The sequence below is a fragment of the Garra rufa genome, chromosome 1, assembly GCF_049309525.1.
Source record: "Garra rufa chromosome 1, GarRuf1.0, whole genome shotgun sequence".
In the NCBI taxonomy this organism is placed as follows: domain Eukaryota; kingdom Metazoa; phylum Chordata; class Actinopteri; order Cypriniformes; family Cyprinidae; genus Garra; species Garra rufa.
Window position 1 is genome coordinate 47152606 of NC_133361.1, and position 19904 is coordinate 47172509.

Genomic DNA, 19904 nt, shown 5'->3' on the forward strand with positions numbered 1-19904 from the left:
AGAATTTGAACTTCCAAAATGCAGCTTCAAAGGGCTTTAAACAATCACAGCCGAAGAAACAAGGGTCTTATCTAGCGAAACAATGGGTTACTTTCTAAAAAAAAAAAAACTTTTATAAAAGACAATTTATATAATTTTTAACCTCAAATGCTTGTCTTGTCTAGCTCAGCAAAAGTACATAAGTTGTAACCAATCGTTTCGCTAGATAAGACTCTTCTTCATCGGGTGGGATCATTTAGAGCCCTTGCATAGAAAACTGCATTTTGGAAGTTCAAACTCTGGGGCACCATAGAAGTCCACTATATGGAGAGAAATCCTGAACTGTTTTCCTCAAAAAACACCATTTCTTTATGACTGAAGAAAGAATCTATCTATACATCTATCATGCATCCACTATATATCTATCCATCTATCAATTTCCGTGCATCCACTATATGTCTGTCTATCCATCTATACATATTACACAAACACAACTCAGACATATTGTTTCAGTATAATTATATTATATCATATCATCATCATCATCATCATCATCATCATTTAATTCAATGTAGTACCTGAAACTCTAATTACACAGAGTGGGCAACAATGTCCACCTTAACACACGGTCCCAGCACAGACAGACAGAGAGAGAAGAGAAATGAGAGAGAAGGCACAATAAGAGGTTTAAATAAAGGGTAAAAGGGAGGAGCACAGGGCAAATGGAGAGAGAAATCATACCAAATGATCTGTAGGATCGAGAACAACTGAAAAGCCGAGACAGAAGGAGAGAAACGAAACGGGAAAATACAGATGCAGGCACTGAACTGGATGGCAGACTGACTGAGGCACAAAATCAAGAATAACTGGCACAAAACAGGAGGGAATGACAATTAACAACACGAAAAGGCACAAGAAGAAAGGGGCTCTTTATCTCTTTTTTTTCCTTTTCAAAATTTTTCCTGAAATCTGTGGAACCGAAGCATAGACAGCAGTGGGACAGAGTGAGATTAGAAGAGATATAAAAAGGCACAAAAAATTAGAGACAGAAAACAGATTTTGGAGAACAAATATTATGTGTTCATATAGTAAAGAACAAAAATAAAGGCATTTTGAAACAAACAAAAAAATAATACTATTATTTGGACAGTTATTAAATTCATAAGTATTATTATCATCATCAGTTATTACTTTCATATTTAATAACAATTTCTTTTTCTTTTTTTAAATGAAGGACATTCTCTCTCCCTCCTCTGGACTCTAGCTTAGAAATGAACGCACCGATAAAAACCAAAGACTGTAAAGCTAAAAGGAAGGGTAGGATATAAAGACAGAGAGGGAGAAAGAGAGGGAGAGCAGAGGAGCTGGGCGACAGATCAGGACTCTGAGGTAATAATGGAGTCTATGGAGATGTTTAATATGGTAATTAACCTTAAGATGTAATACTACCGGACTTCAGAGGACTGGGCTTGCTTGATTTTGGCAAAACTGGACGTCGTTAAGCCCGCTACCGAACGAGAAAAATCAGCACAATCGAAATGAACAGGATAAAAAGTTATTACTTTGTGACATTCGTAGTTTGTCAGTGGCTGAACAAAAAGACAACAACTTAAAAAGCTCCAGTAATAATAATAATAATAATAATAATAATAACAAGAGTGCTGGTGGGTAACAATCTCCGCTCACCTGAGGGGAAAAAGAAACTCCTTTTATATAAGTGCGAAGGGTTAAAGAATACTAGACATCTGAATCAATAATTGAGTCCGACACTGTAACGACTTGACATTGCGATGACGTGAAGGACTCTTCAAGAAATAAGTTGCTAAAAACACGACACCAGCTCAGTGGCGGCGCTGACACTGTCGTACCTTCCTATGCAGCAGCAGCAGCAGCACCAGAGGAGGAACGAATTAGTTAAAGCCGACCAACATTTTCACAATGCACCTCCAATTTAGTGTAGTACCGTTATTTAGTGTTTAAAAAAAAAAAGTACCGTCAGTATCATATATGCTTATGTGTTTGGGTGTCTCTCTCTCTTTCTCTCCATCTCTCTCTCGCACCACAAAAGCTCATGTTTAATAGTGTTAATAACTCGGTCGTGTGACCCACGGGTCAGTTCTTCCGCTGGAGAATACTGAAAATACTGATTGTGAAGGGCTCTTCCTCCTCTATCCCACCTCGTCGCTTTCCCCGTTTCAGAAGAAGGAGTACTGGTTGTCGATGGCTCTCGCTCTCCCTCCTTCCCGCTCCTCGCCCTCCACCCCTTCCAGCTGGAGGAGAGGCGGCTCCCGCTCCCGTTCCTCGCACTCTTCCGCCCCGCTGCTTGCTCCGCCTCCTCCGGCGGCCTCCGTTTCGCTCCCTCGTTCCTGCGGCGGGGTTGGGGGCGGAGGGCGTCCGGGAGGCAGCGGGGGGGGAGGTGGCTGAGGAGGACTACGGGGTCTGCTGGTCAAGTCTGAGAACAGCGACAGAGAGGAGAACCAGTACAGGGATGGTTCACAACAAAAACAATCAGGTGCACAAAAGAAAGTTACACAAACTTTGAGAAAATCTCAGCTATGACACATGCTAGTAATGGAATTGGTCAACACATTGCACACAGACTGTTTACACCCTGCCTCCACTAAACAGCTGTAAGGAGTCATCGACTGATTGCTGATTGCATTCGTTAAGTATGGACACATCCTGAATCACGTTTATATGGAGACAGAGCTCGCTGTCTACAAATGTGTGACATTTAATCAAGATTACGAATAACGCAAGCTATAGTGAGCACATGTTCGATGAATGCATTACCCTGCGACACACATTTCAGGATGGATGTGTGCAACTGAAACCCAGCTGTGAATGAGGAAGTTAAGCAGACAAATGTGCACTGAAGTGAACGGATGACCTGGCGCTACTCTTTTTCTGGCTTATTCGAACAAGCTTCCTCTTCCTCCTGTATTCCTTAAGATTGGACTCTTTCATCTAGTACAGTTGCCATGAAATTACAATGGATGCTATTTACATTCTTAAAACTGTATCCTCACCTTATTATGCAAATGTGTAAAAACTGAATGTTATATTTGCATAATTTGGGGAAATGTAGTTGCTCTGTACATTGGAAATGACTGATTTGCATGATGATACCCAATTTGATGACACCAACCCCACATTTTCCTCATTAAATATTATTTCACTAGGGGACAGTAAGTTTTTCAAATGATGTTTCTATTCACAAAAGAAATTTAAAAAAAAGTTTCCAGAAAATACGAAGTAGCACAGATGTATAACAAAATGTGACCCTGGACCACAAAACCAGTCTTAATTAGGATGGGTATATTTGGAGCAATAGCTAACAATACGCTGTATGGGTCAAATTTATAGATTTTTCTTTTATGACAAAAATCAAAAGTAAAGATCATGTTCCATGAAGATATTTTGCAAATTTCCTACCGTAAATATATCAAAAGTTATTTTTTGATTTGTAATAGGCATTGCTATGAAGTTCATTTGGATAACATTTGGAATCAATGAAGGCTTATTTATTCAGCTTTCGGATGACATATTAATCTTCAAATTGACCCTTATGACTGGTTTTGTGGTCCAGGGTCACAAATGTTTATTGAGTAGCAAATCAGTACACTAGAATGATTTCTGAAGGATCATGTGACACTGAAGACTGGAGTAATAGCAGCTGAAAATTCCGTTTTGCTATCAGAAGAATAAAATACATTTTTAAACATTAAAATAGAAAACAGTTATTTGAATAATAACAATATTAATTAATAATAATTCACAATATTACTGTTTTATTGACGAAAACATTTCGGGATTTCTCTCCATATAATGGACTTCTATGGTGCCCCCGGAGTTTGAACTTCCAAAATGCAGTTTAAATGCAGCTTTAAAGAGCTCTAAATGATCCCAGCCGAGAAAGAATTATTTAGCAAAACGATCAGTTATTTTCTAAACATAAAATAAAATAAATAAATACTAATTATATTTTTTAACCCTTAAATGCTTGTATGTCAAAAAACTCCCATCTCATTTTTGTCCTCCAACTTCAAAATCCCCCTACATGGCTGTTTTACCTTTTTTTGTAAAGGGCGTTCGACCTACTTTGCAGGTTGGTGCTTCTGCAGCGATGTAGGATGATTCTGAAGTTGAAGGAGAAAATGAGATGGTAGTTTTTCTACCTACCCTAACTGTCATGAACCGGAATATACAGAGATCACGCAGAGCTAGACAAAACAAGCGTTTGAAGTTAAAAAGTGTATAAATTATGAATTCTTTAGAAAATAACCAATCCTTTCGCTAGATAAGACAATTCTTCCAAGGCTGGGATCGTTTAGAGCCTTCTAAAGCTGCATTTTGGAAGTTCAAACTTGCGGGCGCCATTGAAGTCCACTATATGGAGAAAAATCCTGAAATGTTTTCCTCAAAAAACATAAGTTCTTCACGACTGAAGAAAGAAAGAAAGACATGAATATCTTGGATGACAAGGGGGTGATGAGTACATTATGTGTACATTTTTGCTCTGGAAGTGAACTACTTCTTTAATGCAGTTTTGGTAAGTATAGGACTTGCTGATCCCACAATTTTTAACAGTAGTGCTATTCACATGACCATTTGCTTCCCTTATTCCTTTATCTGTTTTCGGCGCTGTACCTTTAATATTTTCTATGTGTTTAATTTGCTAACTGCCATGTACCATCATGATTTTATTTCATTCTTTCGGACCTTCTCTGTCTATCTCTCTCTGTTGAATCTGGTCTCACTTACACACAGTCAGAGATGGGGGTTGATGGAGAGTCGGGGTGGCGCGTGGTGATGACATCACAGACTGTGGGGCGGCTGCCTGCCCTTTCCCGGCCTGCGAAGATGACCCAACGACAAACAACAACAGAAACAGCCAATCAGAGCTCTGATATGCACTATGGAGAAAGCCAGAGGCTGAAGCGGGACGAGACGAGGGAGAAGAGCTGAGGTGCGCTATGAATTAGTGTGTGATCAAAAATTCATGTTAGAATGAAAGATAGTAGAAGAAGAAACAGAAGAAAAGATGCAGTGAAAGTATAGATGTATAGCGTTTAGCGTATAAAGTGATGAAAAGGAGATGATGAGAAGTAGTAGGTAAGTTGATGTAGTGGGGTAATATGTCAGGTCAAGCACACAAAAATCTAATTATGAAACGATCATTGTCAAAAAGCAAAAGCAAAGCCATGCACAGCCAGCCAACGCCAGACTCTGGCAGCAGCGATGGATCCGTGTGTGTGTGTGTGTGAACGAGTAGTCGTAGCAGATGCTTGCACAAAGTGTCCTTTCAAAAGCATGCCGTGTCAGGAAGTGATCTCACACACGGGGTGATCCCACAATTAGTCATATCTCTGTGACAGGTGCGAACAACTCATGCAGTGGCCATGTTGTTTAAGAATACACACACATACACAAATACACATATGATCACTCTCCAGATTCATCCCACTCACATGACACACACAAGCTCGGTGCCAAAGACCGTGTGCGTCGCTAAAATCTTCCCAGGCTTCAAGACAATCAAACTGACGGATGATGAACGCCTCTTTTATTTTTTCCTTTCATGGGCCCTCTAGGATCTCCCCCAAAACAGCTGTTTAATTTAACATTTAGGTCTTTATTAGGGCTGCCAAATGATTACAATTATGTGATTATTACATCACTTTGTCATAGTTAATGCAGTCACACTACTTTCACTCATAGGCAGGGCTGGACAATAATTCAATGTCAAAATATATTGCAACATAATTTTTTTTCAATAACGATATTTAGATTTTTAAAGACATTTCCGATCATTTGATATACATTACCAGTGTTTCCCATACAATGATTTATTTGTGGCAGTTGACTTTGTTGAATAAACATGAGCACTGCATGTTTCAAAATCAAAACATGGCATTGGTGTTTCATATGAACCTATCTTTAAAGGGAACCAACTGTCTTCAGAAAAGTTATGGCATTTTCATTTTATCTAATAAAGTGGCATGCATGAGCTGAGCTGTACTATGTGTTTAGCCATTACCAGGGAAACCACTGTTTCTGACGTTCCAAAAGCGCCTCCTGCTGGTAAAGAATGCATTTGCATTTTTAATAAGCCCATCCAGCAACGTGTTTTTGTTGTTGCACTTTTTTCTGTAGCAACTCTGAGCACTTTTCATATTCTTTATCCTGGCTGAAGCACGTTTGTGAAGAATCAGCCTATGTTATAGTTTAAAGTTAAAGATATTAATATTATTAAGGTGAGTCTGAGATCTTATGTTTATTTGACAGTGATTTCACATTTCTTGTATAAATGCCAAATACAAATAAAAGGTGAACATGTATTTATTTGTACTGTTTTTATTTCTAAAATATTATATAGTTATATAGAAGAAGGTTTCATAGACTTGGCAAATTCATTTTCAGACGTTTGTAGGTACAGTCGTTCGTGGCAGTTTTCCTAAGGTTTTTTTTAAAAATATCGTTTATATCAATATCGGAATTATATCATATCGACAGAAATTAAGAAATGTATTGTGATATAAATTTTGGCCATATTATCCAGCCCTACTCACAGGAACAAGTCAATATTTCTAAAATCATATCAAAATGCACATAACATGATATAATAATTCAATAGTAAAAACTTGAGTCGTAGTTTACAGATATTATGTCACATGTGGTGTGAAGGTGCTGACTTGTGTACGCATTAACATTACAATGAATGGTAGTCATTCACTAGTGTGTGATATTTCACTCAATGAGTATCAATAATAACTGAACTTCACCATACTAAGAATGCAAATGACTTTACCTTTGCATAATATATAATCTGGGTTTCATTTATAAGTAAATAATCTAAAAAAAGGTCTTTCTGGGTCATTTTAAAATGGCTGCTCTGCTAAAAACTCACATCAGTATCTCAAATCAGTTTCATCTAGCTTTAAGAATTTCTGAGCAGTTTTTAAAATCACTTAGAACAGAATTATTAAACTGTCAGATTATTTAAATGCTAACTACAATTGCTTAAACTTAGTTAAATTAAAAAAAAAAACTTGTTATAATTCAGTGTATAAAATACCAATTCATCAAATAAACCAACGAACAATGTGTTACTATTTCCTGTATTTGTTTAAAAGGAGACAAGTTTACCAGCAGTGTGGATACTCTAGTCAATAAAACATGTTAACATTAGGATGACAACCTTTCCACTGTGGTTTTATTCCACAAACACAACGCTTTAAAAATATGAAGGAAAATGAAAATTAGATTGGCTCCCATTTTTGCATTACAGCTGTTGTAATATAACTATGATTAAGTATTTTTAACATTTTAGTTAGGGTTAGTTCACCCAAAAATGAAAAGTCAGTCTTTAATAACCAACCCTTATGTTGCTCTGAACCCATAAGGCCTCCGTTCATCTTCGGAACACAAATTTACAGCAACACAACTTAAACATTTAAGGCCTAGAAAGGTAGTAAGGACATAGATAAATTAGTCCATGTGACACCAGTGGTTCAACCCTAATGTTATGAAGCTACAAGAATACTTTTTATGCACAAAGAAAACAAAATTACAGCTAACTCAACGTATTCTCATAGCTTCATAAAATTACAGTTGAACCACTGATGGACAATTTTATCAATGTCCTTACTACGTTTATGGGTCTTGAACGTGTCAGTTGCGTTGCTGTCTATGCAGGGTCAGAAAGCTCTTGGATTTCACTAAAAATATCTTAATTTGTGTTCTGAAGATAAATAGAGGTCTCACGTGTTTGGAACGACACAAGGGTGAGTAATTTTCATTTTTGTGTGGACTATACTTTTAACAACTCCTGGATATTTAGTCAGTGTATTTATATCCATTTTTTACCCATTCAGCTGTTCTGAGGGAGATGCAAGTGGCACCTGTGATCACTTACCTGCCTGTGCACTCACAAATGATCTGTCAACTAAAAATGCAGCAGTTCCCTGTTATCTATGCTCTGTTGTAAACCCTCACACCTCAAAGTTGAGCCCAGCCTTCCATACCTGGTTGCCGGACATTCGTAGCCCCCACAAAGCTGATGAGGGTGACATCAGAGGCGCCCCCAGACTCCAGGGGAATGGGGTGCACACGGAAATGCTCCAGCATGTCAAAAATGGACTGGAACCAGAGATGCTGCACACGACACTGTCCATCCTCATTCAGGGAGAGACGCAAGTGCTGAAAGGAAGATACCAGAGCAGAAGGAAAAGGTATTTACATATACTGATAATCACCATCATATGTATGCTACCGCTCAAAAGTTTGAACTTAACAATCTTGTTCAGAAAGAATGCATTAAATTGTAGATATGGACTGGCGGATTTTACTGACAATGAAAACTGACAGAAAACATCAATTGATAAAAGTGTCAGTCAGTAAATTTGAATTTTCTATTCAAATCCTGAAAAAAGGTAAAAATATTAAGCAGTTTAATTGATCAAGCAAGCTTTTTTAACTCTTAAGATTTTTTTCCAAACAAGGATATTAGAATGATTTCTGAAGGATCATGTATCTGGAGAATTTGCTGCTGAAAATTCAGCTTAGCCATCACATAAGTTAATTAAATTCTTACATTTTAAAACTTACTGACTTTAAACGTTTAAACTGTAGTGTAAATAAACAACGCCCATTCACATTTACCTTTGCTTTGCCCTGGAAGTTGAAGGTGAGGACATACTCCCCACGCCGTGTCTCACTCTGCCGCACAAGGAACACTCCATGGCTGGCCATACCGCCCGCCAGCACAAGCTGAGCCGCCTTAAGACGGGAGAGTGTGCCGTGGAACCACTGACACTCACTCAGAGGATGTTCCACTGTCTCTGAAACAGAGACTTCAGAGAACAGGAATGACCCTGTGGAAAACAAGAAACAAACTGAATACCTCCAATCTTGTTCTATGATAAGGTAAGAGCTACTGTTAATAGCTGGGATTCAATATGTGTACACTATATGGACAAAAGTATTGGGGGATCTGACCATTACACCAACAGGGACTTAAATGCATAGACATTTATATAGAGTTGTTCCTCCCTTTGCAGCTATAACAGCTTTTTGTCCATTCATCCAGTAGAGCATTTGTGAGGTCAGGTGCTGATGTTGGATGAGAAGGCCTGGCTCGAAACTCTGTTCTAGTTCATCTCAAAGGTGTTTGATGGGGTTGAGGTCATGGGCCTGTGTAGGGGCCTAGCCTAATTCCTCAAAAACTGCTTATATTGCTTGACCAAACTTTACAGTGGGCACAATGCAGTCAGGCATGTAGCGTTTTCCTGATATCTGGCAAACCCAGACTTGCCCATTAGACAGCCAAACAGAGTGGCATGAATTGTCATGTCCCCATCCTGTCCATGGAACATGTTTCCACTGCCCAGAGTCCAGTGACAGCATGTTTAACCCCACTCCATCTAACTCTTGGAATTGTACTGGGTGTACTGGCTTTCATGCAGCTGCTCGGCCATGGAAACTCATTCCATGAAGCTCCCGCTGCACAGTTTTTGTGCTGATATTAATGCCAGTGGAAGTTTGGAACTCTTCAGTTATGGAATCAACAGAATGTTGGCGACTTTTACGCATCATGTGCCTCAGCACTCAGTGACCAGTCTGTGACTGTATGTGGTCTGCAGCTTCGTGGCTGCTGCTGTTCCTAAATGTGTAAACTTTCCAATAATAACACATACAGCTGACCAAGGAATATATAGCAGGGATGACATTGTACAAACTAATATATTGCAAAGGTGGCATTTAACGACACCACACTTGAATTCACTATTGAGTTCTTCAGAATGACTCAAATGGTTGTGCAAACTGCAGACTGCATGGCTATGTACTTGATTTTACACATCTGTGGTAATGGGTCTAAATGAAACTTAACTTTTTGTCTGTAAAGTAACTAAATAATTTGCTCAGAGAAGACGGTGTTGGACCAATATCATTGCATAACACCTGTACTTACTTAAAAGGATAGTTTACCTAAAAATGAAAATTCGGTCATTAATTACTCAGCCTCATGTTGTTCTAAACCAGGAGTTCTCAACTCTGGCCCTCGAGGTCCATTTTCCTGCTGAGTTTAGCTCCAACCCTAATCAAACACACCTGAAAAAGCTAATCAAGCTCTTCATCATTACTAGAAAGTTGAGAACCTCTGTTCTAAACCCATACAACGCAACTACTATGTTCAAGGCCCAGAAAGGTAGTGAGGACATTGTTAAAATTGTTCATGTGACATTATTTGTTAAACCTTAATCTTACAAAGCTACGTGAATACTTTCTGTGCGCAAAGAAAACAAAAATAATGACTTTATTTAACAATTTCTTCTCTTATGCATCAGTCTTTGATATGCATTCACGAGAGGCAGGAGTACTACCTTTCTGGGTCTTGAACATGTCAGTAAGTTGCTGTCTAAGCAGGGTCAGAAAGCTCTCGTATTTCATCAAAACTATCTTAATTTATGTTCCGAAGATGAATGATGGTCTTATGGGTTTGGAACGACATGAGGGTGACTAATTAAAGGAACACTTCACTTTTTTTGGAAATAGGCTCATTCTCCAACTCCCCCCGAGTTAATAAGTTGATTTTTACCGTTTTGAAATCCATTCAGCCGTTCTCCTGTTCTGGCGATATCACTTTTAGCATAGCTTAGCATAGATCATTGAATCCTATTAGACCAATAGCATCACGTTCAAAAATGACCAACGAGTTTCCATATTTGTTGTATTTAAAACTTGACTCTTCTGTAGTTATATCGTGTACTAAGACCGGTGGAAATGCAAAGCTTCAATTTTCTAGGCTGATAAGATTAGGACTAAACTTCCATTCCGGTGTAATAGTCAAGGAAGTTTGCTGCTGTAATATGGCCGAAGCAGGCGGAGTATTATCAGAAATGAGTTCCCAGCTAGTTTAGCATTTGCACATGTGCTGCGTGATATTACTGCGCCTGCTTCAGCCTTATTACGGCAGCAAACTTCCTTGACTATTACGCCGGAATGGGAGTGTAGTTCCTAATCTTATCAGCCTAGAAAATTGAAGCTTTGCATTTCCACCGGTCTTAGTACACGGTATAACTACAGAAGAGTCAAGTTTTAAATACAACAAATATCGAAACTTGTTGGTCATTTTTGAATGCGATGCTATTGGTCTAATATGATTCAATGGTCTATGCTAAGCTATGCTAAAAGTGATATCGCCAGAACAGGAGAACGGCTGAATGGATTTCAAAACGGTAAAAATCAACTTATTAACTCGGGGGGAGGTGGAGAATGAGCCTATTTCCAAAAAAAGTGGAGTGTTCCTTTAATGACACAATTTCCAATGATCCAGTTATATTGATTAAAAATGACAAGGTCATATACTTATTAAAAACAGAAAAGATAAGTTAGATGAAAAAAGACAAAATTAGAAAATAAATAGGTGAACTTTTATTTCAGGCTGACTTATCAGCAATGAAATACCAACAATGTCTTTCCCCGTGGTAAAAACTTCCATATCTTTTTTCAATTTTGAGCAAACCATGTAAGTGATGATTTTGTTTAACATGTGGGACGAGATTTGGCTTTATTTGCAAATTGTTCTCTTAATATTCCTGTTTTTCACATAATTTTTTTTTTTTCATGAAATAATAATAAAATTAAAATTGGATTACAACACTGACTTCTGTAATGTACTTAACCATTAAATGTTTAGCAATGTATTAAAATATTAATAGGATTAGGCTAACATAGATGTCATCGTGGTCTCTACAAAAGTGTGTTTCGTGTAGTACAGCACCTGTGGCATCAGGAGTTTCAGCAAAAGGTGTGCCAAGACCAGTTCCGCCCCCACCAAGCAGTCGACTGTCCGATTCATCAAGAGGGGCACGGGGTGGCAACTCAGGAGGTAGAGGCTCCAGCTGAGGAGAACCACCAACTCCACCATAGCACACTATAGTAAAAACACATCAAATAACTCATATCGCCATCTGTTAGGGATGTAACGGTATTATCAATATTATGGTATCGCCATAGAAAAACTGTCTGGATATCATTGTGGTCACATGACTATATGAAACGATTGGGCTTCCGGGCAAAAAGTGTAGTTTTTAAAATATACTTAAACTTCTTATTCTAACATTAAATGTCTTTAAAGTTGTGTTTTGGGCCTTATGCACTGGCACAGTATCTATCAACAAAACTAAAACCGAAAGCACAATATGGCTTAATCCCTTCATCAAGTTTGTCGCCACGCATTTCAAAGCGAAGCACGCACTTGATTCAGGCGATCAGCTTTTGACCTGGTGTTTTCCATGCCTCAGAACGGCTCAGTTCACAGTGAATGCAGCAAACTCTATTACTGCATGTGCTGTCAGTTTAGTGCACATTTGGAAACTCAACGGCCACCAGGTATACTTTATTTTCGCAGCAGATGACAAAATATCTCTTTCAAGTGTAGAAATTAGGAAAGAGGTATTGTAATTTCCTTACTGTAGTGTAAAGCAAAAATGATAAACTTACAAAATATTCATTTTCATTTACTTTACAGTGCAATTGTTTTACACCAGTGTGACAAATAAAAAGAGGGTTGAGTCCTGTTTAAACTTAAGGTACAAGTCAATTCACTGACTTTTTTATTTAAGTTTTCTTAGTTAAGAACATGGGTTTAAACTCTCAAAGTGTATTAGACTGTAGAATTTAACTTTAAAATGTACAAAATTTCCATTCTCAAGTCTTCATTTGTCTTTTTTTTTAAAATATTGCAATAAATATTGTCTCATAAACTTCATATTGCGATATTATCGTATCGTGAGATTTTGATATTGTTACATCCGTAGTTACTAACAAATGTTTGTATTCATTTTTTCCTGCTTAATATAAATATTTCAAATTGCTCCTCTCTATTTAAGCAGTTTGAGTTTGTGAGCTGATTTTTTCACTGGCAAACATGACGTAAGCACATGTCCCATTACACATGCTGTCCTGAATGCAGCTGACCACATCGTGGTGACATCATCTCCATACGCTTACCTTGAGACAGGCGGTCGTTGAATTCTGGCGTACTGCTGAGCTCGGTGAGAGCGCTGCCACACACTCCCTCAACATCCTCTTGCTCACTGATGAGGGTCAAGGAGTACATTTGAGATCTGAGTTTTGATTGTCATGCATGCAAGCCAGCTACTGAGTATTATCTCTTTATAACCTTTCAATATACATTGTGGTTCCACTTTTTAATGATTCAAAACATGAAGACTTACCTCAAACAAATGGCATTTCTGATGTCACTAAGCCAAGCTCTCATCTGAACCGCATCTCTGGTCTCGATCACGTACTGCACCTGACCTTCCAACTGAGAAAAACACAAACAGATCAAGTGTGCTGATATGCGACGAGTTCAGTTTTTCATGATTTAGATATTTAAGAAGGATGTTACCACACAGGATGCAAAAGTAAAATGTTTAAAGTTCACTAGATTTTTATTAGATTAAATTTGTATAAGAATTTATTTTGTGGGTTTTAACCACCAAAAAAAGTTTCAGTTCTAAAGCAAGAGTTTTGAATTTTTTTCTCATGTAATTTATCTATACATCAAATCTAGAAGTGATATTTAACTTGTAAGGTAAAAGTTAATTATTAACAAAGCTCAACATTTAAGGTAAGGTTTTCACATCATTATGGAAGATTTGACAAAAATAGAGGTGTGCTGACGTACCTGTAGAAGGAAGGTGTTCTCTTTGTCTGGCACCTCTATAGCTGTAGTGCTCCTCACATCAACAATAGAGCAGCATGAGACAGTCAGTCTGGGCTTGGAGGCCTACAATCAAATAATGTAAATTATGTAACTTAAGCTATAATACAAATAACTAAATAAATATACATAAACTACTGTCCAAAAGTTTGGGATCAGTAATATTTTATGCAAGACATTAATCCGTTTATTCATCAGGTATGCATTAAAATGCTCAAAAGTGCCACTACAGGTATTTATAATATTAGAAAAAATCTCAAAGAACTGCTTTTCATTTGAACTTTCTATTCCATAATGAATCCAGAAGAATACTAGCATAGTTTCAACAAAAATATTAAGCAACAAGTTTTTTTTTTAAAAAGTTGTTTTTTTAATGTTTTTTATTAGCACTAAATCTAATATGCTGAATATTAGAATGATTTCTGAAGGATACTGTGACACTGAAGACTAGAGTAATTGCTAAAGTTTAAATCAATAATAAAGTTCCCACTGAAGGAATATATTAGATTTTAAAACGTATACAAAAGAAAACAGTCCCTTCAAATATAATAGGGTCAATCTGTGTGAAATCGTCCAAATTTCAGAAATGTCCCAGAGTTTAATTTTTGATTTTTTTTTTTTTTGATTTTTTTTTCTGAAGAAAGACAAACATATATGGGGATGAAATTCTAAATATTCTTCAGATATTCCTCTTTAAAATAAAAAAGTTTCTGCTGTATGCAAAGTGACCCACATTTGGTTTTTGACCACAGAAATGTGAACAATTTACCAATTTACTCAAGGAGCTCCATTAAGATCTCCAACCTCTGAGATTTGAATAATCTAAGATGAATAATATTAAGATACCAAAGGAAAGTTTGTTAAGAACCAGGATCTATAAGGATATTAAGATATCTGTAATACTTCTTAAATTACAGGCATACAAACTTGAAGCAAAAAAACATAAGTGTTTTTTGCCATTTTTGGCACCCTTGTCATTTAATGAAATGAATGTTAAAGTCAACAGATTTTATGAACAGACCTACCAATCTCTGTGTAGAAATAAAATAATGAGGCTGCCAGCTTTCTAAAGTCATTTTTACACCCCTTCAAACCTCAGGTGAAACTTGTCATTTTGACCCCCCTCTACAAAATATTGGATTACTCAGTAAATACACATCTGTGACATTTAAAATTTTGTCTTTCATTACTATGTGTGACCATGGGCCACAAAACCATTCATAGGAGTCAATTTTTATATTTTTTTAAATTAATAAGCTAAATAAATAAGCTTTCCATTGATGTATGGTTTGTTAGAATAGGACAATATTTGGCAGAGTAACAACTATTTGAAAATCTGGAATCTGAGGGTGCAAAAAAAATCTAAATATTAAGAAAATAGCCTTTAAAGTTGTTCAAATGAAGTTCTTAGCCATGCATATTTTACCTACCTGTTTCTAAAAACAGATCATTTTGACCCATGCATTGTCGGCTATTGCTACAAACATACCTATGCTACTTATGACTGGTTTTGTGGTCCAGGGTCACATATATGTTTGTCTTCCTACAGAAAAAAATATGAACAAAATCTGAGCTGGGGACTGAGTTGACATGGAATGACCCAATAATGTATCACAACATTAATGTTTAACTGTATTTTTGACCAAATAAAATGCAGCCTTGGTTAGCCTAAGACACTTCTATGAAAAAAACATTAAAACATCACACCGACCTCAAACTTATGAACGGTGGTGGTGCATATGCAAAATGTCTAAATATTGTCAATTAAGTACTGTGTACTATGTAAATACACATTTCCACACAATTTACATAACAGCAGAAATCATCTCACTCACCTTCGGTGGGATGTAAAACTCCAGGAAATACTCCAGCCCTCCATCCCCTCCATCCTTATCTCGTTCTTTCAGAACCAGACGGCACTTGTGCCAACGCATACCCCTTCCGCCCACAGCTCCTCCAATGGCAGAGGGATGTCCCGACGCTGTGCTGTCCGTGCCGTGGTGCAGCAGTCCAAAGGAAAACCCCGGGAAACCATGAGTGCTGGCAAACTCGTCCGAAGACGAACACACGGTCACGCCTCCCTCCCGCACCAGCCTGCCCATCTTCCTCGGGGCACCGATGCTGCTTGGTGGTAGCGCCGAGGGTGACACGGCCGAGGAAGCTGAGGTGGATAGAGTCGGCGGTGGTGAGCGAGACAGTCGCAGTTTCTCCAACCGGTGACTCCATTTCTCCTTCTCCCCATCGCCGTTGCTTCTCCGCCAGTCACGGGCCTCAGACAGCGAGAGGGAGGTGGCGCTGCTAGACGACGATGGGGGCAATGAAGAGGACGACGAGTGAGGGAGAGAGAGGGGAAGGGAGAGAGAGACAGGGAGAGAAGTGGGAACACCCTGCGAGCTGGAGTTCCTCTTGCCGTCTTGCAGGCCTGTAGTGTAGCTGTAACTGGAAGGAAGCGGGGCAGAATTACCCGAGCTGCAGTTCTGAGGGGAGTCACTGGAGGAGCTGCGCCAGTGCAAGATGCCTCGCACGCTCCCTCTGACGCTGCGGCCCACGCTGCGCAAAGAGAACCGCTTTTTCAGTTTATTCTTGGAGTGACCTCCAATGGGTGTCCCATTGCCTTTTGACCCAGAGTTTGCTGGTGTGCCAGAGGGATTGAGGTCAGTCGGAGTCTGGCTGAGATCGGCTCTTTCCGAGGTCGAATCATCCTCGCCCTCATTGTCCCGTCCTACTACGTCTGTGTCCACCTCCTCTCCGGCGGGAGGCCCAGCCCAGCTGTCTTCCTCTTCTTCCAGGTCTTTGTATCCAAGTTGGTTATGTCTGACCGCTATTCCCCTCTCCTCCCTCCGCCCGTTATTCCCGCCCATAGAGGAAGAGCATGACGAAGAGGAGGACGGTGGGAGAATCTGAGTATGAGCATACGAGTCCTGAAATGTTCCAGCGCTCTGGAATCGCTCCGTACCACGACTTTCCTGGGTCAAGACTGGTTTGGGCACAGCACGCGTGTGAGTAGGCGGGCATGGGGTGGAGGCCTCAGGAGGCAGAAGGGACGGAGACGCTGCGTCCTCCTCCAGCGACGTAGCGTCGGATTGGCCGACCCAGCCCACCGTTCCTTCCCTACCGATACCAGTCCCCTCGAGCTCGCTCTCGAAATGTCGCACAAATCTGTCAGTGAAGCGCCGGCAGAAAGCAGCTGCCGAATCAGGGGAGTAATGCGGGTTCTCCTGCAAAAAGGCCCGGAAATGCCGGGCAAAGTCACCGGCGGCTACTCGGGCATGGAGCTCACAGAACTCGGTCCAGCTAAGACAGGGAGACGGAGATGGTGTAGGTGTGTCGGATAACGACGACAAGGGCTGACTGGCAGGAGTTGGAGGAGGCAAGGGTGGGGGTCTTGTGGAAAGGGGCAACAGTGATGGAGATGGAGGAGAAGGTGATGGAGACGGGGAGGGTGGAAGGGGAGACGAATTGGCCACAGCCCGTGGACTGGGCGGGGTTAAGAGGGAGCCGTTCATGACTGACTAATAAGTGATCAATTTAAGACTGACAGATCATTAAAGACGTCAGGATCGTTGCGATCTACGTGAGCATGGGGGGCGCGCAATCTGCTCATCAGGCTATGGTTTTACAATAGACATGAATTTGGAAAACCTGACCGAAAAATGTGGCCTGGAAATGACTGATATTTGTTTTCCCCCATTTAAAGGAAACTATCTGACTCTGTCAACGTCTGGTGCTCTGAAATAGTTCACATTCTACACTAAATGTGTTAATGCTTGTATGGGGAGTAACACTACAACATGTCACGAGCAGCAGGCTCAGCTGATGGTAGTTCTCAGGTGATCTCCGGTTTTAAGGCTCTGCGAGGATCCTGTGATATGGATTTGTGACCTAAATGTCAAATAAAGAGAAAAAATAGATAAATTAAGAGAGTGCTTTTACAACATGTCATCAATCGGCCATATTGGTGGCCCTGAGCGTAAACAACGCCACTGAACAGAACGAAACTCGCATATTTCGCTTATTATTGTTGCTGAAAATGATCAATTATTGTCATGTTTTGGGGCTGTACTAATCGGTCGCACCGGGAAAAACATTTGCCCCCGGTTTTACAGGCGAGGCTTAAGCCTAGTCCCAGACTAAAAAAGTTAAACTGATTGATTTTGAAATCTGTCAGTGCCCTTGTTTTGTCTCACACCAGTAATGTTTTTTTTTTTCTAAGGCATGTTTATAATAATTACTTCAATGTCCTAATTGAACTATGGCCTACTCCTGGCTTAGTCTAAGCCCTGTCAGTGAACCAGCCCTTGGAGTACTATAGACTGCCAAAAGTTCAAAACAAATCAAGGAAAAGAGTGAAAAAAACTGTCTGAGGAACAGGAACAAAAAGCATTTGTGGTTGGCCAAACTGAACCAGGGCCGAGAATCTTGACTACATTCATGTTTGTTCTTACCACTTCTGGTCAGAAAGGTGAAATATTGGGCTAGTATCTGATTTATATACTGCTCGTACATATCTTTACCACCTATTAATGTTAGTTTGTCAAAATATTGTGCCCTTTCCTTGCTTACTAAGTCCTTCTCTAAATGATTCAGGAGCTTCCACATGTTTTTTTCATGGTTATACAGCAAAAATTAGCAGAACATATTCAGTAGTACAACATGCTGTTGTTTACATCCAAGTATCTCCAATATGGCCGTGCATCTGGGTACCTGACCAAATTGTTATTTTTGGAAAACATACATTAATAATGAATAACAATGTGGTTATCTGTACAAGTTTTCTATAATAACTTCACAGTGCATCTCTCTTGACCCAATGTGACTCCTGTCACGTAAACAAATGAAATGCACTCATTTATATTCTGCAGAAATTAACATTTCAATGCTGTTTATAATCAAATAGGAAGTTTAAGTCTAGATTCTGTTTTGTTTTGACCAAAGGTTTCATAAAAAAGGTAAAAGACACATAAGGAAAACTCCCACTAAGCATCTCAGAAATAGTATTAGTCTAAGCACAAGCACTTCCAATGGTGCAAATGTGAAATGTATACGTTTTAACTGTCATGCATGAGGGATGTTGATGAAAGCGTTGTTTTGCTATGAGTTGTGAGACTCAATACACCTGATATCTGAAAAACTTGCTGAGCGCTAATTTCTGATTTATATTATTAAACAGCCACATACAACCATCAACTGGAGCTTCTTGATCATTGAACCAAAACTAATCGAAACCGAGACTTTGATATGAAACCCATGAGGACGATTTACATAAGCGGAAGATGCTGAAATGATGCTCATAAGCTCCGGTGATAACTCACCATCTTCAGGCCAGTGTGTAACGCGAGGCCGGTGCAGTTAGCTGTAAAGAAAAACACATTTAAGTTGAAAAGCCTGCAAATTGTAGTTAGAATAAAATTAAGAGATATGGGAAATCATACTGGACCTAACAACACGCTTCGCCTTACTAGCTGACTGAAAGAAGTTTAATTGTCATAATACGCTCTCACGCTGATAATGTCAACACACCAAGCTAACACGGGCTAGCCAGTTAACTTTAGCTCATGAAACCGCTGGCTAGTTTGCTAACGATCTCATGCAGTATAAACAAAATGTCAGATTAACTCACCCTTTTGCACAAAAGACGCAATTTGTTCGCTGGCGTGAGTGAAATCCGAAAAAGTTGAAGTGCAAATCTATATTGAACTAGCCTGGTGCTAACTAGCTAACCCAGCACTGCTAATAAATGATCAAGTTTGAGCTGCTGGTCAGCTAGCTGGCTGTATTGCTAAGCAGGCAGTGTGTCTGCCAGTATTTAGATTAATATTCATTCCTCTCCGTCTAGCTGTACCCCGCTGATGCCAAATTTATTGATGAATCATATGGTATCCATTTATTCATAAGGGCTTTGCAACTGCTCTTGTTGCAGGTATATGAATATTTCTCTGCCTGCTGTCCCAATCAGTCTCTCGCGATACAGTGGGAGAGGGTGTAGGTTGGGGGACAGGGAGTGTTGGAGAAGGGGGATTTTCAATGGGAGAAAAAAAAAATCTGAGGAAGAGGGATGTGCACTTTTTGGAGGAGCCACATTGGACAGTTGTGTAAAAAAAAGTAAAAAAGGATGGATGTTGCTCAGCCTTATGGCTGAGTCATATATGAAAGCTGGGATACACTGAACACTGAGATTGCTTCTTGATTA

At 39.3% G+C, this 19904-nt stretch overlaps 1 protein-coding gene across 2 annotated transcripts; it reads right to left on the minus strand.

Annotated features, from left to right (window-relative positions):
* Window positions 1-481: 481 nt before the first annotated feature.
* Window positions 482-19672, minus strand: sh2b1 (SH2B adaptor protein 1). 2 transcript variants are annotated; one of them, XM_073841872.1, is made up of 11 exons: window positions 19335-19672; window positions 19027-19067; window positions 15550-17596; window positions 13679-13780; window positions 13224-13315; window positions 12997-13082; window positions 11765-11917; window positions 8644-8855; window positions 8007-8181; window positions 4744-4834; window positions 2276-2431 (listed from the first exon to the last, which is right to left on the minus strand). In XM_073841872.1, the coding sequence occupies exons 3-11, from the start codon at window positions 17218-17220 to the stop codon at window positions 2410-2412; spliced, it is 2604 nt and encodes an 867-aa protein (XP_073697973.1). In that variant the 5' UTR covers window positions 17221-17596; window positions 19027-19067; window positions 19335-19672; the 3' UTR covers window positions 2276-2409. The 2 variants fall into 2 exon arrangements, with proteins under 2 accessions (XP_073697965.1, XP_073697973.1); XM_073841864.1 differs by lacking the exon at window positions 4744-4834 and having other exon boundaries at window positions 482-2431.
* Between the last annotated feature and the right edge of the window lie 232 nt (window positions 19673-19904).

Bases quoted from the DNA above. Each gene is read 5' to 3' on its own strand.
- sh2b1 (XM_073841864.1), bottom strand. From the start codon at position 17,220: ATGAACGGCTCCCTCTTAACCCCGCCCAGTCCACGGGCTGTGGCCAAT. The intron at 13,781-15,549 runs GTGAGTGAGATG...ATTTGATTGTAG, and splicing joins AGTTTTACATCCCACCGAAG to GCCTCCAAGCCCAGACTGAC. The intron at 8,856-11,764 runs GTGCTGTACTAC...TGTTTTCCACAG, and splicing joins TGAAACTCCTGATGCCACAG to GGTCATTCCTGTTCTCTGAA.